At 34.9% G+C, this 19,493-nt stretch overlaps 4 protein-coding genes across 12 annotated transcripts; 3 read left to right on the top strand and 1 right to left on the bottom strand.

Annotated features, from left to right (window-relative positions):
* The first annotated feature begins 460 nt into the window (after window positions 1–460).
* On the top strand, window positions 461–10,259 carry LOC145730680 (protein Fe65 homolog). Of its 4 annotated transcripts, XM_081982007.1 has the most exons (13): window positions 2,437–2,680; window positions 4,360–4,583; window positions 5,231–5,492; window positions 5,585–5,656; window positions 5,862–6,061; window positions 6,490–6,712; window positions 6,767–6,965; window positions 7,021–7,148; window positions 7,739–7,989; window positions 8,046–8,248; window positions 8,308–8,484; window positions 8,590–8,757; window positions 8,825–10,259. In XM_081982007.1, exons 2-12 carry the CDS (start codon window positions 4,406–4,408, stop codon window positions 8,737–8,739), a joined length of 2,043 nt encoding a protein of 680 aa, XP_081838133.1. In that variant the 5' UTR covers window positions 2,437–2,680; window positions 4,360–4,405; the 3' UTR covers window positions 8,740–8,757; window positions 8,825–10,259. The 4 variants fall into 4 exon arrangements, with proteins under 4 accessions (XP_081838136.1, XP_081838133.1, XP_081838135.1 ...); XM_081982010.1 differs by lacking the exons at window positions 2,437–2,680; window positions 4,360–4,583 and adding an exon at window positions 461–616; XM_081982009.1 differs by lacking the exon at window positions 4,360–4,583.
* A 119-nt stretch (window positions 10,260–10,378) lies between these two features.
* Traf6 (TNF-receptor-associated factor 6) lies at window positions 10,379–13,071 on the bottom strand. 3 transcript variants are annotated; one of them, XM_081982024.1, is made up of 8 exons: window positions 12,930–13,071; window positions 12,668–12,890; window positions 12,221–12,406; window positions 12,043–12,169; window positions 11,838–11,989; window positions 11,141–11,383; window positions 10,943–11,080; window positions 10,379–10,885 (listed from the first exon to the last, which is right to left on the bottom strand). In XM_081982024.1, the coding sequence occupies exons 2-8, from the start codon at window positions 12,886–12,888 to the stop codon at window positions 10,696–10,698; spliced, it is 1,257 nt and encodes a 418-aa protein (XP_081838150.1). In that variant the 5' UTR covers window positions 12,889–12,890; window positions 12,930–13,071; the 3' UTR covers window positions 10,379–10,695. The 3 variants fall into 3 exon arrangements, with proteins under 3 accessions (XP_081838150.1, XP_081838151.1, XP_081838149.1); XM_081982025.1 differs by having other exon boundaries at window positions 12,934–13,059; XM_081982023.1 differs by having other exon boundaries at window positions 12,668–13,060.
* A 35-nt stretch (window positions 13,072–13,106) lies between these two features.
* Ufsp2 (UFM1 specific peptidase 2) lies at window positions 13,107–15,644 on the top strand. The gene is made up of 10 exons (XM_081982018.1): window positions 13,107–13,259; window positions 13,310–13,454; window positions 13,509–13,811; window positions 13,869–14,129; window positions 14,181–14,447; window positions 14,508–14,660; window positions 14,721–14,848; window positions 14,915–15,056; window positions 15,112–15,216; window positions 15,271–15,644. The coding sequence occupies exons 1-10, from the start codon at window positions 13,221–13,223 to the stop codon at window positions 15,480–15,482; spliced, it is 1,755 nt and encodes a 584-aa protein (XP_081838144.1). The 5' UTR covers window positions 13,107–13,220; the 3' UTR covers window positions 15,483–15,644.
* Window positions 15,645–15,778: 134 nt separating this feature from the next.
* Window positions 15,779–19,401, top strand: LOC145730681 (WD repeat-containing protein 48 homolog). 4 transcript variants are annotated; one of them, XM_081982013.1, is made up of 12 exons: window positions 15,779–15,995; window positions 16,095–16,299; window positions 16,356–16,568; window positions 16,629–16,875; window positions 16,933–17,029; window positions 17,683–17,787; window positions 17,840–18,040; window positions 18,094–18,207; window positions 18,258–18,475; window positions 18,624–18,843; window positions 19,055–19,228; window positions 19,285–19,401. In XM_081982013.1, exons 1-12 carry the CDS (start codon window positions 15,954–15,956, stop codon window positions 19,384–19,386), a joined length of 1,938 nt encoding a protein of 645 aa, XP_081838139.1. In that variant the 5' UTR covers window positions 15,779–15,953; the 3' UTR covers window positions 19,387–19,401. The 4 variants fall into 4 exon arrangements, with proteins under 4 accessions (XP_081838139.1, XP_081838137.1, XP_081838140.1 ...); XM_081982011.1 differs by having other exon boundaries at window positions 18,624–18,858; XM_081982014.1 differs by having other exon boundaries at window positions 15,780–15,995; window positions 18,636–18,843.
* Window positions 19,402–19,493: the final 92 nt, after the last annotated feature.

Below are 19,493 nucleotides of genomic sequence, written 5' to 3'. Positions count from 1 at the left end.
TAAATACAAATCTTGGTGGATTTTATTTGAGCTACTAGCGGGCTCTGTTATCCTGTTAATACAACAAAGAAAATTCGGGGAGCTATTTAGCAGATTTCTGTTTTGAAATGCATATTCAAAGCGTTTCAAAGTACAGTGTGATGTATTTATGATTGCCTACCCATCAAGATAAGAATCTTTGAGGGCGTTCACTTCCAATGTTGCCGCTTCATAGCTTTTGAAATTAACTTTGTGACAACTCAATAATCAACAACAGTTTGCTTTATCTGAAAAAACAAAGCCTGTACTATTTTAAATTTTGTATTGATTTGATTTTTCAATCAGTGCCATGCTAAAACTTGGATTAAACTCACAATTACAAAATCAAAGTCAAAACACTTGATTGACTTTGAAAAACTGAAAACATTTGACAACACAGTCTTAACATCTTTTGACAGTTCCTTTAGTGTTGGGTTATGACTTTGACAGTTTTTTTATTAATAGAAATGTCAGGAAATGTTATAAACAATTTGTTTAAACACAAACTGCCCAAACATTTGTTATAATTTTTAATAAAATGTGAGAAATAGTGACTGGGAGCTTGTGAAGCCGTTGGCAGTCATGGAAAACAAACCAGGTAAATCAAACTTATTTGCATAATAATTTCTGAGTTTATTCTTGTTGGTAATCAATTTATTTTATTTTTTTGAGAGAAAATTTGTAAAGCATCGTTATATTTTAACATAAAAACTCTTTGATAAAATAACAGTTTATTAGTGTAACTAAATATCTGATTAGGTATTATGAGAATGAGAAAAACAGCACACATTAATTGAAGTATTCATGGCCCAACACCCACTAAACTGTACAGAATGAATGCTAAAACTGAAGTACTCAGTATAATTTGCGGTTTTAATGCTTTTTTTATTATAAATGTTTTTTATGATATGGAGGTCAACTAAATATCTTTGTCTTTATTTGGCTACTCTTATGTAAATTAATATTTAATCATTCTTTTTTTTAGTTATGATTGGTCATTATTAGAAGTTTGTTGAACATTGCCTTATGGGATGCATTCAAGAAGACAAAGCACTCTGTACATAATTTTTATATGTTATGTTTTTAAAAGAATTATTTTACTTTTTGAAAAAAAGTGCTATAAAAAATACACTTTCCAATTGTCATAAATATTTAATTTTATTCACAACTTTTAAATTATATACCTATATCTTCTGTATATCTACAGAATTTTCTCAACTGTGAAACCCTATTCCTTTAAATTAAGCTGTTTTTTAATGTGGGTTCTGGCACTTATTGTTGAAATATTGAACCTTTTGAAATATTTGCACTAATACCAAACCCATCCTTTTACACATAATGATAATATAAAACAAATATCCTGTTTATACAAAGGCTTGATTGATATCCAAATCATATTCCATAATATTGAAGAATAATCTTTTTCATTAGAGGTAAAGTAGGACATATTTTTCATTAGACATGATTTCCTTATGACAATTGGTCTATGGTAGTGTTTCTAGCAAAGAACATTACCCCAAAGTATTGACAATAATAAATGTCTTAGAATTAGTTAATAGTAGTAATATTAAACACTGACGTTCAAAATCTTGATTAACTATTCATTGTTACTAGCTTTTCAACAGTAGTGACCCAAAACCCACAACTTGGGTTAATGATTTGTGAATTAGGCCTTCAACGTTCCTTATTGTTCCATTAGCTCCATTACTCTAAATATTTGAAGTTGGTGCAATCCTTAGAAAGGAAAACCTACAATGGCCCAAAATGCTATTTAATTTATCAGGAGACCTTTAAAATATTTAATGATTTTAAGCTAGCCCTGTATGTGTGTGTTAACTGAATTTTTAATAGAGTGAAACGTGACTGCTTTGTTGATTTAGGATTTGATTTGGATGCACTCTAAATGTGAAACACGTATTTTTTCTTGTCCTGGAAAAAGTGGCGATTTCCAGTTATTATAAGGAGCTGCTAAAAGCCGGGTAGCCTGGTGAAACACGTAATATAGCCACCTATGCGGATGCGGGTAAACTTTACGATCAAACCGCCATATAAGCATCAACCCTTAACGATAACTTCATTAACTTCCTTTTCGTGTCTTTTTCTCCGGTTTTTCTTTATTAATTAGATCGTCCAATAAAGGAGCTCTGCCGCTACAGTGGCGCACTTTAACCAACAGCTTGAGAATTTTTTTCTGAAATTGCTTGCATGAGGCTTACTTAACTTTTGTTCGACATTGATTTCAGGCTTATTGTTTCATGCCAAGACGTTCAAGTTAATGTAGGCGGTATTATTTAACAAATTTCCGGAATTGTGGTTTGTATCCGCGCGCGCCATCCCTGGAAATAAGTCATTTTCCGGCGCTTCTAGGAAAAATCAATAGGGGTTTGAGGTCTGCGCCGAGGCAGCGAAAATTCCTTTAGTCCAGCTTTTCCGCCCCACAGACGAGAGTGTACGTAAACTCACGCTCTGTCCAACAACTATATTCCATTTTGCCACGAGCTCGCTTTAGAAGATCATTTAGTTCAATCATCAATTCATTTAACAGTGAAGTGATGTAAGCTCGCACCCTATCCAGTCCCAATAAGTAGAGGAAAGAAGTGACGTTCTTTCTGTTGTTGGAAGCGGAAGAATCCCCTAATGTGGAATCAATACCACCGTTTGGGTAAGTCGTAGAAGCCGTATAACTGACCTGTGCGATGACTGGTGCAAACAGGTTTTAAGACTGTATTTTATGTCCAGATTTCCTCTAATTTTCTTTGTATCAAGGCTCTACAGCATTGTTTTCTTAGTAGATTGTTGGTATGCACGCACATTTTTAACTGGATTAAATCATGAATGATTGGATTTTAATCGTTAGTGTTGGTTTATTTTTATGAAGTCTGGACATAGTGGAGCCGTTGTTAATTGCCGGGTCTAATAAAACATCCAGTAAAGATGTTTATCAGTTAAATTTATGGGAATAGTTTCTGTATCGATTTCCGCTTTGGGAATTACCACTACAGCTTTCTCCCTCCAATTTGCTTATAATACTTCCAAGATTTAGAGTCTCTCTGGGGTAGTAAGTCTTGGATACGCTCTCTATGTTTCACCAAACTCTACTCTCTAAGGTTTTGCGTGCAAGAGCTCAGACGCTTTGTCTGTGTTTGGTCTCTAGATCATAATGTTCTTTGAAACTGATTAAACGTTCATAATTAACAATAACTCGATTGTTAAAAGGTTCATAGTAAATTGACTATTTTTCTGCTTAATAAAAAGTGAGGAATAAAAGCACAATTTCGATCGATGGTCGGTTTGGCGCCGTCAAGTCGCTTTTAACCGGGCACGCAATGACTGGTTTAAATTATTTATCATAAACCATTCTAAAAGGAAAGCTGAATACTATTATGTATGGTCCCACGGGTAAGCCGATTTATCGGTTGTCACTGGGGCTCGAATCGAGTTTTCTTCCAGAAATAAACTTCCAGTTAATAAAGCGCACTTATGAAACTTGTTTAGTCCCAATTTTGGGTATATCGACCCTTGTCTGCGACTGTTTCCACGATTTTGCGTTGTTGTTTGGCTTCCAATGCGACGCCGGAAAGGGTTAAGTCGGTGCCGGTTAGTCTAGATCTAGAATAATTACGTTTTGGAACACGCGATTGTTAGTGGTTTTAGATATGAACTACCCACTTTCGAGTTTTTTTACTATGACAGATGAAGACGCTTTAATGGAAAAAAATGATCGATTGTGACTTATAAATATGTTAAAGCATGTATTGTAGGACCCTTATAAGACGTTTAGTAAACCAATATAAAAGCTATAAAATACTGATTAGCCTATAATCTACAAAATTGTCGTTTGATGTGATGTGTGTTAATTTATTGTTTTATAATTTTCCTACACCTACATGGATGTTCTATCATATCTAAAATACACATTTTTCCATTCCTTCTTTCTACTTATGGAACTAGAAAATTATCTAATTTGTAATGCTTAATTCATGATGCTACAACGTAAAGGCATCAGTTCATAACTGTCAATTTTAGAGTAGATTCCCTTTTTCATTTATCTTCAATTAATGGGTACTGCAGTTAAGTTTCCAGCTCGTTGATATCATCAATCAAGTGGGTTTCACCCGTTGAGAGCCTTGAAAATGTCTGCTAGAGAAAAAGCGATATAAGTGAATTAAAGTCCGTTATTTCGCTTCATTGATCTTGACAAATCTTGTTTAAAAAGTACAACAAAGTCTCTTAGCTTAGATAAATTTAGGAATTTGAATAAGTGATTTGTTGTAACTTATTATTTTGTTTCCAATTTGATTAGTGTAGGATGTTGTATTAAAACCTGATTTTTGTCAGCAGGTAATCCAAACGACTGCGTCAAATTTGAGTCGGCCGGCCGACGGGCATGCTACTGTGCGGAGAGCTGCGCGGCTCACCATTACTGAGCTGTCAAGTCAACAGCCCTTTCTTCTCTAGTCAAGTAGGCGGGTCGCCGTACGCGTCCCTTTTAGCGCTTGTTCGGGACATGGCGGCAATTAGCGCCGCCCAGCAACAGCCTCAGGACGCCGAGGACGTTTTCCTCGGTAAAACGGCTCTAACTTACTTGACCGAGATGTCGTCAAAACATCACTCCACGTTTATTAATTTTAAGAACCAAACTTACACCAATACTGTCTTTCTAAGGGATATCCTGCAATTTGAGCCCTTTAGTCTATTACTTCTATTGTAATTGCAACAAATGTGGACTTATGTAAACCTGTACTTTTAAGGTTTTAACATACATGACTTTTTGTAATAAATCCTAATTGAGAAAGCAGATTAACCGCCTAACTAAAAAGCTTATATGGTATGGGGCTTTTGTTTGTAGGGAATCTCAATCCACTAACCTGTTTTGCTATATTATGACACATCAGAGTAGCTATAATGATTGATGACCACCAAACAAACCTTTCATTCATGTACATTAACAGGATTGCAAAAACTATAAAAAGCTTATGGCGACAAATTTGACACTGTTGGGTTATTATCTTCTCCAAATACCTCCAGACATAAACCTTATAGTATATTTAATCATCATTCTTGCTGGATAAAGACCTGTTCAGTTAACTGTTTCACTGACTGTATCCTAAATTTAACAAAAAGGTAGAGAGAAGATTATACCAAAATTCCTTAGAAGGACAGTACCAATTTACAATTCACTCGCTATAATAATAATTTTTCATGTTTCCAGAGAACGGTTTACTGAGTTACGAAAATCCCAATTATCATCTGGGGCCGTCGAAACGCATTGACGATGCCCTCAACTCGAACACTGAGAATCTATACGAAGATATCTACCAGGAACTAGACGATATCTGCAATATGGGTCACACTAAAGGGCTGGTCAGCGGTGGTGCTGGTCGAAAAGCTTACGCCGCTTTAGATGTGGAGTCCATGGGCGTGGATATTACCACTGGACCACTGGCGCCGTCCAATCTTGTTGATAATCGAAGGTAGGCTCGAAGTCACTATCGTTTAAATGTGGTGGTTGCATTGGGTGCTAATAACAGCTATCTAACATTAACACAAATATTTCCGTAAACAGGAATGTGGAATGGAATGGGAATACTGATACAGTGGAAAGGGACAAAAATAATAGCACAACCATTTGGGACAAGTACGTAAAACCTTTAGCACACGCTTATACTATAGTTTTGAGTACAGCAGCATGACGGTAATCCACTGTGCTAAATCTCACGCAAAGTTTCATTCCAATTTCACCCGCATTTTGTGCAAAGCTTATAGAATATATTTAGAAAGCCGTCATGCTGCTGTACGCTGGGCTCACGTACATCCTTCTGATTCGTCTTTTTGACTTGCAGCATTTGCCGAACAATGGCCGCCCAAAACGAGGATCTTATCCCTCATATTATGGGGGGAATTAATAACGACCTGTACGCCGTCCCCGTGAAGAAGTTCGGCAAGACGTTGTCGTCGGAAAAGTGCGATGAGATCATCACCCCGGATCAGGAATGGGAAGGCGGCAAGGAAGTTTTGCCTCCCGGCTGGGAAAAGCACGAAGGTGAGTGAAAAGTTTTTCGAACTTAGTATTAGTTGAAAATGCATTTTCTCGTACCGAAAGCAATATTTACCACAGCAAAATTGAGTCTGGCGTAAAATGGAGAAGTTTTAAAATGTCTAGTAAACGCATAATTTTGTTTTACTATAAGCAAGTTTTAATGTTGTGTTAATGCAAGTTATTTGTCTGAAATAACTATATTTGGATGTAGAATGTATAGGTATATTAATCAAAATGAGATGAAATAGTAACAAAATTAGGACAAGAAACAATTAATCATTCGTCCTATATCTAATTTGTGAAAACAATTATTTAATCAAAACTAAAATAAAGAAAGTAGCAATCAATTAAAGTCTTTCCAAGATAGTATTTCTGCTGAGTTTAAAAATTATACAAAGCAGCTATGAAAATGTAACCCTGTAATTTTCAAGATAACGACGGTCCTTATTACTGGCACATCAAAAGCGGAACGATTCAAAGAGAAATGCCGGCCGTCGACAGTGAAAAGGAAAAGTCCGACTCGAAGCAGGGCTTCAAAGAAAGCGACTTTATATCATCTTTTGAGAGCAATATGACAGTTACGAGAAGCAGCACGAGCTCGGCTTTGGATTTGGACGCGGACGATCGCAAGCGAAAAGAGGAACTGGCTTTGAAGTGCGCTTATTACATACTCGTTTCCACATGGACGGCTCATGTTTAAAATTGCAGACGTAGGAGCTTTCCTTCGAAGCCAGACCAGGAAGTCAAAGAAAAACCAATCAGATTTGCGGTCCGATCCCTTGGATGGGTGGAAATTGCCGAGGAGGATTTGACCCCCGAACGTAGTAGCAAAGCTGTAAATAAGTGTATAGTCGATTTATCTTTAGGGAAAAACGATTTGCTGGACGTGGTGGGACGATGGGGGGACGTAAGTTATTTTCGATTTTAAAGACAAATCTGGTAGATTTTTGTTTGCGTTGTAGGGTAAAGATTTATTTATGGACTTGGATGAAGGAGCTCTGAAGCTGTTTGACCCAGAAAATCTTACGGTGTTAAACACGCAACCTATCCACACTATAAGGGTGTGGGGCGTAGGAAGGGATAATGGTCGGTAAGTGATGTTACCTCACGCTAAGTTTATTGAACTGTCTAAATATATATTTTTTTTATTTCTGCTTGCGTCTATTAGAGAACGGTAAGTTTGTTGTCGTGATTGTGATGAGTAACGCTAAGGTGACATACTAAAATTAATGATCCAAAGCCGTACATAAATAAATAAGGTTTAGTGATTTATATGTTATGGATAAAGAGGATAACTGGTCATTGGGTATTATGTTGTCAATTAATTATTTTCTAGGTTAGTTCTCAGAGTAGCCTACAACAAATACATCTTCTAATAAATAACAAGTTAATCAATATTCTCAGTTTATATCAGGGTATAACCATCATATTACAACATACTCATACTACGTAAACGACTTTTTTGACTTTTAATCACTAATTTATAACTTGTGCTCTTGGTCGGTTTGCGTTAATTTGTTGATACTTTTACTATCTTAAAACCGCAACTTAATGATATATAAAAAACAAGTATTTAGTTACTAATAACTAGATACTAAAAAAAACTACTATACTACTTAAAGTGTCTTAACTGAAACACTTAACTGAATAAACTAAAATTAAACACATAAACATTTTTAGTGACTTTGCATACGTTGCTCGAGATCGTACTACCAGAAAACATATGTGTCACGTATTTCGATGCGATATGCCCGCCAGAACTATCGCAAATACTCTGAGGGACATTTGCAAGAAAATCATGATCGAACGAAGTCTCCAGCAGAATTTAGGGAAAGCGGTGGTGGATTCGAATGGGCGCAGTGTTCCCACCAGGCCCTGCAATTTGCCTACTGAGCATCGACGACCTGCCCGAAACAGCCAGATTTTTGTTTGTGAGTCTAGTTACATGACTTGGTCTGGCTTTTGTTACATTTCTACTATTTTACAGCTCAGTCGTTTCCTACTCCGATGGAGGAACCCAAAAAGGTACTGCGCGCTCAATACTTGGGCTGTACCCAAGTGAGTCAGGCCACTGGAATGGACGCTTTGAACGACGCCATTGACAGGTTGTCATCCGGCATGACCCATGACAAGTGGCAATCAGTAAACATTTCAATTGCGCCCTCTATGATTTCAGTACATCATCCTACGGTAACTTTACTTTTTTTTTTGTAAATCTTTGATTTTATATTATCTGGTTGATGTTACAGGATGATCGGCTTTTAGCCGAATGTCGAGTGAGGTACTTGTCCTTCTTGGGGATTGGTAAAAATATCAAACATTGCGCGTTTATTATGCACACTGCTCAGGACACCTTTATGGCTCATGTGTTTTATTGTGAACCATCGTCCGGAGCTTTATGCAAAACTATAGAGGCTGCTTGCAAGGTAATAACTGTATTAAAAGTATCTGTTTCAGTTTAACTGTACATAAACTACTTAAAAAAAATGTTCAGTGCTACTAATGAACTGTTAATTTGATTTTTTTTGCAGCTGAGATATCAAAAATGTTTGGATGCGCATCCGCAAGGTTTTGGAAACAGCGGTGCTAGTGCAAACACACCCGGTAGCAGTATTGGGGCGGCCCTCAAGTCCATAGTGGGCTCGCTCAGAGGCCGAAAAAGCAAAAGCACGGAATCTTGAGGATTGCCCACTCTGCAGGTATTAAAGTTAAAACTATCTCTCTCTTTACACTACTATTTTTTTGTTTTTTTATTGCGATTGGCAGCGACTTAAAGGAATCCGAATCTCGACTCAAAGACACGCTGAATCTCTTGTAAATTAAGTAATCTCGCGCATTGATTTAGGACTAAAATACTTAAAGCAGAGGCACGACTAACTCTCTGTAGCTTTTTTTCGTGCCGATTGTGCTGGTTTTTAAATCCGCAATCGGCGACCGTTTGAATGAGCTTTGCGCACGTTTTCAGGGTACGATTTGTATTCAGTAGCTCGAAACGGATCGCATAGTAACGAATCGGTCCAAGAATTATTTTAAACGAGCATTTCTCGATGTGTAGCTAAATTGATATTTACTTGTACATACCCTTTAAAATGAGTACCAGTGCGGCATTTAATGGCGATCTTTGTCCCAATAATAAATAGCCCTAAGTAACTTCTAGGATCTAATTAATTGATGGACGTACTGGATATACGTAAAATACGCGGATTTATGGGGACTAATTATGATTATAGTATTTTTGTCTGCAGGGTGGAGTTAAATTTTGACTGTTTATTTTCAGTCATTGAATGTGTTCAGTAATTCATATTTTATAGCTGTATAGCTCGATGTCGCTACGCGCTTTACGTTAGATCAGCAAAATCTTATTTACGTCACCCATTATTTAATACGAAAATAAACTCTGTGTATGATGGGTGAAACTGTAATTAAAAGATTTTTTTAAGACAAAATTCGTTTTGAGACAGTGTACTAGATAGGAAATTGTGCAATAAACTGTTTAGAGTTACACAGTGTTAGAAAAGAAGCTTCAAAAGCTTCGCACCACATTCTAGCTTAATTAGGAATGCCTTTGTTTGCTAAGTAACGTATGCTTTATGAGCTTTTAAGCCAACTTATGGAATAAAAAGTTTTAGACGTTTGTGAACCAGAACTCCATCACTACTTCTATAGGTGTCCGTTATTGGTCAAAATACACTTTTGCAAAGGGTGTCGAATTTAAAATGGTAATTACACACCCTTTATGACATTTTGATGTTGAAATCGCAATGTGTTAATCCGTTCACTGTAGCTCTAGTCTAAACTTAGAAAAACCAGCTTTTGTTGTATGTTAGAAACCTAAACTAAACGACTTTTTTGATAAGTATTTAACTATAAAAAAAAACTGACGTTTTTGTATACAATATGGAGGATATTGGAGGCTTTGACAACTAATCACTCGTATAGCAGGCGTGCTTCAATCTTTTACCGATATAATAGACGTTTTTAAGATATGTGGTATTGATAACGCTTTCCTCGTAATGGTGAAACTAACTAATCGTGAACGACCTGTACACCAATAAATAATTGAAGCGCTGTGAATGATCATTATGGTCGTTTGCTGCGCGTGGGTATGTAAATATCGAAATTTCAAACGCTACTAAGACTGCTTGAAAGTCCTTTATATCTGCTTAGTGAAGGCAACAAATAAATAATTTTTTATAATGAACCTTGTTTTGTGTAATCCTAATATATCATATCCTCATCAATTAGTTTTTTGAAACTTAATGGGATTATAAACCATTGGGAAGGTATAAAATATTTATAGGAAAAGGAAAGAAAACAAAATTAAATTTGTATGAGTGTATTTAGTTAGTAAATAAATTGAATCAAATTCGATTCTCTCTAAACTTAACATAAATAACGATGAAGTATGAAAAATAGTTATTTTCTTCAAATAATTTGTATCTATAATAATAAACCAATATTAAAAATGTATTACTTTGTGCTTAGGTACGATTAATTATCACCACTTATTGCAGGAATGTTGAGATTGCTAATATCGCCTTTCGAGTAGAATAAATTGAGCACCAGAAAGGAAGAAAGTCAAGATAAAACTTAACAACATTAATACAAAAACGGCTTTAACATTAAGTCAAAAAATCTTACACAGGTTGAGCATTTACTTTAATTATCAACTGGTTATTTTCCAAGAAATCCTGATCAAACAACTCTTCCACTGAAGCAAATTCAGTATATCCGAATCCTTTAGGATTTAAGTCGTGTATAGGACGGTTGAACGCCTGAAGTTCCGGACGCGACATCATAGTCTCCTTTAGGTTTTTATAGGACTGACTGAAATTAATGTTGAAATTAAATATGAATAGTTTTTGCTCCCTCGTAGATACATACAGTGGATGAACTATAGTAACCGATAATCGGCCACAAAAAGGCCAGTCTAAAGCTTGATCATGCTCTGATTTCATAACGTGCACTAGTATTGCTAGATAATTAGGGTCCTTTGGAGAAAGGTTTAATCGAACACATAACCTGAAAAAATCATCAATCAAACTGTCTATTTCCTTACAAACATTATAAAAAAATAATTACTTGTATCCATAGGGACTAGTGTAGAATGCAGGACTATAATGCATTATTCGAGGGTTGTCTCGCATTGCCCGGACTTTATTATTGAAATCTTTAAAGTACCATATAAAACAGCCATTACAATACTTCTGTTGGAAATTTGACTGTATGGTTGAATAATTAGAAATTTGCTCAGACATGTTGGCTATAATAATATCTTGTTCTCTAGTTTTTTGTTCTAGAAACACTATTTTTTCATACAGAGCCCTAAAAATCAATGAATTGAATGTCCACAAGTATCTCAAGTGGAACACAATAAATTCAGTAGGTAAATGACAAAAATGAGAAACATAATATGAGAAAATATTTACCCATAACCATAAACAAAAACAAGATTTAATCTTTAAAAAATGAAAATAAACACTTTGAGAATCACCATGCCCCTTCTATAGGAGTTATACATTGTGATAGATCACAATACCTCATAAACTGTAATAATTACCATGCAGTAAATAAAAAATCATAGTTAAAGAAATCTACATAAAATTGTCCAGGAAAAGAATAAATAAATGGCAGAATTTTAGCAAAAATAGTGGACTCTTTAACTTTACTAAAACCACAAATTCAAATCAGGTACTACCACTTTGTATGTGAACTTTATAGAATGCAGATATTTTTGTCATTTAGATACTTTAGTTAAATGAAACAATGTAATAGATACCTCATTAAATTCTGTAAATTTTCATCATCACTTAAATGATTAGAAGAACCTTGTTTGGCTGGAGGATCCCAGAAATTAGCCTGAGCTAGTGCTGCTGCTGAATTTTCACTTTCCTGATTTATGGTGGTTTTAGAGTAGGCTTGTGACAATAACTATCAATTAAATTAGTTACGGCAAAAGTAAAAGCAAAATAAGAAACACTTACCATTAAATGTTGCTGCATATTTTGCTCTAGATGTCTTTGTAATTCAGGCTCATCTTCAAACTTTTCATAACATCCCACATTCACAAATGAGCATCTAAGTTTTTCATGATCAGGCAGTTCTGGAGGTCTTTACAAGACTTATTTAACAATACTTTTCCAAAAAAGATTAAAAACTCACCTAAAGTCACATACAAGTAAGTGAGCTTCCACATCTAATGGTGACAGCTCTTCTAAGCAGCCCCTCATAATGTTTGGACACTTAGTTCTTTGCTGTGATATTTCCCTTCTAGTGAAATTGTCTGGAAAAATATCCTTTTCTTTGTTTAGCTTTTTGTTATCTACTGGACAACAAGCACTTTTTTTCCTGCACACAACATAAATTTGCAACAATTTGGTAAGGTATTAAACATTAGTATAATTTACATATTTCTCAACAGCATCATTATGAAGTCATGGTCTGATGAGTCATGACATTCAAATAATAATTAGTTTTAATATAACATAACCCCTACTCAAAATCTACAGATATTACTACATTTATTGCAATAATTTGGATCTTTGAGTGTTTAGTATAACTAATAGGACCTTGTAAAACTGTGTTAATTTAATGAAATAGCATACTTACTCTAGCCACTCATGGATACAACTCCTGCAAAAGCGATGGCCACATTCAGTTAAAACAGGGTCTCTTAACCATGCAAGACAAATGGGGCATTCAAATCGTGCTTCGGGGGCTGCAAAATCGTCTATAGAACTTTCTTGAGCTACTTCAGCACTTCCAAACTCGTTCACACGCCCTTCTTTAGTTGTAACAGGACCAGTTGCAGGAAATACTTGTTCTGCCATGCCTAAATTTTTTTTATAATTTTTGTCAAAATTTTTTTTACCTGCCACTTTAACTAATTAACATAATGATTGTCGATTATGGACTAATTTCTCTTAAAAACCTTCACCCAAATGGTTTTTAAATTATAATTTGTTGCCCGACTTGTTTATGTTTTTCTGTCAGTTTACTGGTCAGTTAAAAGACATATGACAAATTGTACAGCTGAAATCTGTCATCTGCGACGTCACAACCTGTGTATCAAACTGTCAGAATACAATTAAAAACACTGAAAATTTTCAAACAGGCTTTTTGTTAAATTGTTTTTCTATTATAACTAATTTCTTACCTTAATATGAAGCCCCAAGTAAAAATACTTGAAACTGTGATAAAGGTAAACAAAGATATAACGTTTAATGGAAGTTAACCTCTTTTCGGTTGCAGCGCTTAAAAGGTTTGAATGAGCCTTGTTCTGGCAAACTATACGGAATTCAGGCCAAAAACACCCTTACAATCTTAGGACTACAGCTGGAAACAGACCCAGAACACATTCCCAACTATTCACTGCCAGCTGAAATAGATTTTTGTGGTAAATACTCCCTAGAGGCATTCAGAACCAAAATCAACTAACATATGTTTGAAGGTATATTTGAGGCTTATTCAGATACATTCGACACGCAGCAGGTTCTAACCAAATGCAGCAATGTGGAAGTAACAGACAATCCCATCTTTATATCAGTCAAGTTAACAATTCAAAATGATATAAATGGTCATTTAGTGTGTAACAATCAAATTACTAAAACCAGTTATACTGTACATACAACTCCTGAAATTTACACCCAATTTGTACATGTCAGATTGAGGGGGCAGTTTCAAGTTAATGCAGAACCAAATCAACAGAGTATCAATGACAATTTTTTAAAATTGCGCCAAAATATCACTTCAGGTAAATTGTTGCATTGCAGTATTAGATGTGTTAAATTTATCCTTTTGAGGTATATAGGTGTCATGGCTTATGTTATCACAAAGTTGAATGTCATTCTAATAACTAGTGACAGTGAGAGTGGAATAATTGGCTTGACTGGTGATCCTACATTTGGTGAAATTTGTCAAGAGGCTAATGGAGAGGGGAGTCAAAAGAAGAAACAAAAAGGTCATAGTTTAGAGCTAGAAATTGTTGATGTTGAGATTATTAAAAGAAGTACACAAGACTCTCTTAGTGGTGAGACAAAGGGTCATTCTCCAGTTGTTGTTTTGGATAAAAGTAGGTTATTTAAGTGTCAACTGACTGCAATTTCTGATTAAAGGTTTTCAGAACAGCAAAGTTTAATCAACATTCCTGTCAAAATAGATTTTTTAGCCACAATATTTAAGGAGACCAGGTTATCAAAATTGTATGATATTTTGGTTGAAACTTGTATAAAACAGATAAGGTTTTTTGAAAGTGTCTTTCAAAAGTATTTAAGCAAAGAAGGGAATTTGGAAAAGAGTGTTGTGCTGCCAGAAACCCTGCACTTTTTTCCTAGTGAGTGTGGCCACTTTTTAGCTAGGATAATTTTTCCAGATATGGATGAAAATTTAAGTATGCTACTTTTTATGATAACTAATATGTGCTTAATTAAAATTATAATTTACTACTTAGAGACAGATAGGGAGTTGTTGCACAATGCCTTACTACTCTCAAAAACAACTCCAATGTTTAGGAAGTCAAATCATTTCCAGTTTCCTGAAGGTAGTAAGTCAAATAATGTACCACTTATAAATGTCCATGAGGGAGTGAAACCTACTAATAATGGTAGTCACTATAGTAAGAATTATAATATTAATATTTACAGAGGAGTGTTTAATGTTGTAGGTGGTAAAGTAGTTTTGGTAAAAGGTAATTATGAGTATTACCATTACTGCCAAAACAAAATGGATGACAATGGTTGGGGATGTGCTTATAGGTCTCTCCAAACTTTGGCATCATGGTTTAAGCTGCAGGTGTGATACTGAATTTTTTAGTTGGGTTAATTTAATGTGAACAACTTTATTTAATTGTTTTTGTAGGGATATGTTGAACGGGAAGTTCCAACGTTTAAAGAAATTCAAAAGTGTCTAGTTGACATTGGAGACAAACCTAGCAGTTTTGTAGATTCCAGACAATGGATTGGTTCTACTGAAGTAAATTATGTGTTGAGTTCTTTATTAGGTTAGTAAACTAATATTGAGGTGCAACAAACAAATTTTAATGAATATTTTCTTAGGAGTAACCTCCAAAATTCTGTTTGTTAGTTCTGGAGAAGAAATGGGTTCTAAAGGTCCTGAACTAGTGAATCACTTTGAAACTCAAGGAACTCCTGTTATGATTGGTATTTTCACTTTCCTTACCATCTTTGGTTTTATTTACTGTTTTTTTTTACTAGGTGGGGGTGTGCTTGCACACACAATTTTGGGCGTAGACTACAATCAACAGACGGGCTCTCTAAAATTCCTTATTCTTGACCCGCATTATACAGGAGGTGAGGATTTGAATGTTATCCAAAATAAAGGATGGTGCGGTTGGAAAGGGGTTGAATTTTGGGATAAAACCGCCTACTATAATATGTGTTTGCCCCAAGTGCCACGAGAAATTTGAGATACAGTAGTATATTAGATTTTATTATATTTAAATAATTATTTTTAATGTGATTATGCTAGTTTATTTGATAGGTCCAAAGTGAGTTTTGTATGGTAAAATAATATTTTTAAAATGTACTGTTATATTGGCTGATGGTAAAATAGATTTTATTACATATTAGCAGTTTTTTAATTTAAGAAAGTATATTATTTGCATTGCAACTTGCAACGCTATGGTCCCTATCTCCCTTTCATCTACAGCAACGCTGTAAAAATTTTGAACTGGCAACGATGCCCAACTGTCATCTGACTGTCAGTCAGTTGTGTTTATTGTAAAGTGTTGACAAAGTTGATATTATTAAAATTTAAAAAAAAACATGAATTAACATACTTATAATATAATAGAAATATTTGTTTTAAATATGTTTGTGTGTGTTTAAAGTATCTATACTAGTGACTAAATTGACCCGGGTATTTTGAAAACTCAAACATGGCTAACATGAAAACGCAAAACAGTAGAAAAAAAGTGCAGGTAAAGTATCCTTTAGAAATTATTAGTTATGGCTTTACAAACAGCCACACAACACTGTTTTAACAATTATGTTAAAAAACTTTTACCAATTATTGTCAGGTTTCAATGGTTATTTGTGAGCCGGAAGAAAAGAAACACCGTTCTGGAGTAAATGCACTACAATTTGACCCACAACTTGACCGACTTTACTCTGCCGGTAGAGATTCTATAATCAGAGTGCATGAACATGAAAGATTTATACACAGTATGGAACACCACACTGATTGGGTTAATGATATTGTCATTTGTTGTGGTGGTAGACACTGTAAGTTGTTAGTGCTTTACACTAGCAAAGCAACTCTAAAGCAAAAGCTCTTTTAGTAATATCAGCAAGCTCAGACACAACAGTTAAAGTGTGGAATGCCTACAAGGGTTTCTGCATGTCCACACTAAGAACTCACAAGGACTATGTGAAAGCATTAGCTTATGCCAAAGACAGAGAACAGGTGGCTTCAGCAGGATTTGACAAGTCCATCTATTTATGGGACATTAATACTTTAACTGCTTTGACTGCCTCAAATAACACAGTAACCAGTAAAGTGTTTCTTACTTAGTATTTCTCTTGATCCACTTTATTATGTCAGACCATTACAGCTTCAAGTCTAGTTGGAAGCAAAGAGTCAATTTATAGTTTGGCTATGAATCCACCTGGTAACATAATTGTAAGTGGTTCTACTGAAAAAGCATTGAGGCTGTGGGATCCACGTAGTTGTAACAAGCAGTGTAAATTAAAAGGTCATACAGAGACAGTGAAAGCTGTAGTGGTCTCAAGAGATGGTACTCAGTGTATTTCGGGCAGTAGTGATGGCTCTATTAAAGTGTGGAATATTGGGCAACAAAGGTACTACTTTCATATTTAAATTGTTTTATTAATCATTTTTGGTGTTTTATTTTAAAGATGTATGCAAACTATACTAGTGCACACTGATTCTGTGTGGGCTTTACTAGCTACAGAAAACTTTACCTATGTTATTTCTGGAGGAAGAGACAAAAAGGTAAACTTTTCTCTTTCAGGTAATTAGTATGAAAAGTTTTTTTTACGTAGTAACTAATCTAAAATTGGTGGTATTTTACATTAGTTTTAAATTGTTGTTTTATCAACTAGTTAGTTGATAAATTGGTAAGTCCACATCTGCAGTTTTTGGGTAAATATAACAATTACAAACAGTGCTGTAATTTACTGAAGTACTACACATGTGGACCATAAATGATTATAGGCATGTAACAAAAAAGATTATTTTGAAGATTTTAAAACTTGGTTTATTTTTAGTTAATATGAAATACTTTTATTTTGTTTTTAAAGTTATACACTGTCCTGTATTTGATTGATTTAAAATATACAAATCATTGATAGTGTTTTTCTATGGTTTCAAAATACAGAAAGCTTTAAATTGTATCAGATCCAAGAAAGTTGATTTATGAGTTTATAAATGTATCACTACATTAAGTTAGGTATTGTTGTTTTATTCCTTTTGAGATATTTCTAATTTAGCATTTTATGAGGGTCACTAATTCTTAAATTAAGATACATAACCAGAAATGACCTAATTAATGGTAACAAGTATTCAGAGAGTTTAATAAACTTGAGTCTCATTAAATGATTTTTATTAAGTCCATAATTCTCTTAGTATACTAAACAATTTTTTAGGTTATAATGACTGACCTAAAAAATACTCAAAACAGCATGTTAGTGTGCACAGAGGAAGCGCCAATTTTAAAAATGTGCTTTACAGCAGATCAACAAGGAATTTGGGTATTAGAAACCAAAGCTGACTGAAGTAGGATTTTGAGCTTTTGATTTATAGGTATCTACGTCAAATTCTACAGTGCGTTGTTGGAAATTGCCGACGGAAAAGAATTTTAAGGAGGATTTACCCATGCCGGTCCAACCATTATCCATAATTCCTGGTGACGCGGCAATCATCAAAGCGACCGTACTAAACGATAAAAGACACATTCTAACCAAAGACACTGCAGGAATTGTAGCTCTTTATGATGTTCTACGTGTAAGGCTTTAGCAATTCACTTGAATTATCATTGAGATATTGTGAGATTGCAGGCCAAGAAAATTGAAAGTTTGGGTAGCATAAACTACCAGAACGAAGTCAATGCTAGAAACAGCGGCAAACTAATGTACGTTCCCAATTGGTTTAACGTAGACCTAAAAACTGGGGTAAACTGAAGAGAGTGTCAAGTATCCTCAGATAAAAAATGAAGTTTTAGATGCTGACCATCCATTTGGCACAGGACGAGGTGGATTGTTTCGGAGCTTGGGTTTCGGCCAAAGACGCCGGCATTAAGGATCAGCATGAACCTGATCAGAAAGTAAACTACGGAAAAATGCTGCTGCAAGCTTTATTTGAACATTGGAGAGGTGTGCAAGGTGAACAGGAAAATAAGATATATTTCAGTGTTCCCAAGCATATACCTTTGATTTTAAGGTAAGCTTGAAAAAATTATTGTTTTAAACATCTATGATTACTAAAGTGTGTAAATTTTACAATTTATAAAAATTTTATAAAAGGTTTTCGATTTTGAAAGCCAAAAACGTTTGGAAAAATTTTCTGTGCCTTTGAAAAATTATTGTAGTTTTGCTTGCAGCGAAATTGGAGGACGAACGCTTTACAGGGTGTTAGTGGGAGACACTGACGGGGAGACCGAAAACTCCCTTCTTAACGAGACCGTACCTAATTGGGTCCTTTCAAATATTGCAGATAACTGCACTACTAAATTTCCCAAAGTGCAGTTTTATCTTAAGCCCCATCCTAGTGTTCCTTCAAATCTCCTCAAACAGGACAGGCTTAAGAAGGTCAGTGGCAATGTGGTCAGTGTTGGTTTTTATTAAATATAAATATAGTAACGTTTGTATTTAAGGTACATTACAGAAACTTTTGGATGTTGGACTAGTAAAAGTAGTTAAACCGTTAAAACTATTTAGTTTCTTTAGTGCGCATTTAAATAACTTTTTTCTTTTTGTTTTACGTTTGATTATTGCTTTTGACTTTAATTTTTTTGTTCAGCCGGATCGTTTGGTGGCCAACGACTTTATTCAATGCCGTAAAGTGGCCGAGCACGTTTTAGATAAGTTACTAGGGGAGGGTACTGCCACCCCTCCTGGAGGTGAGGGCGATCCTCAGGCCCAGTCCGCTACTGGATACACCGTGGATCAAATCCAATTAATTTGCTCAGATCAGGTAAATTTTTTTTGTATTTTATCTGGCGATGAAAGTGTAAATTGTAATTTTTCTAGGCCGTTGATCATTCCATGGATTTGCGCACTGTAAAACATTTTATGTGGAAGTATAATTCTGACTTAGTGTTGTATTATAAAATTATAGTGAAAAATGATTAAACGACTAGAGTTCTATAGTTATATTTTTAACTTTTACCATATCCTTTTATCCATTTAGTAAGTATCCCTCATCTGATCGCATTAAATAGTACTGTTATTTTTACACA

This window comes from Ips typographus, linkage group LG6, assembly GCF_016097725.1.
Source record: "Ips typographus isolate SLU linkage group LG6, UJ_Ityp_2.0, whole genome shotgun sequence".
Lineage (NCBI taxonomy): Eukaryota > Metazoa > Arthropoda > Insecta > Coleoptera > Curculionidae > Ips > Ips typographus.
Note: the sequence above shows the minus strand (reverse complement) of the source record. Positions and strands in the feature narration are given on the sequence as shown.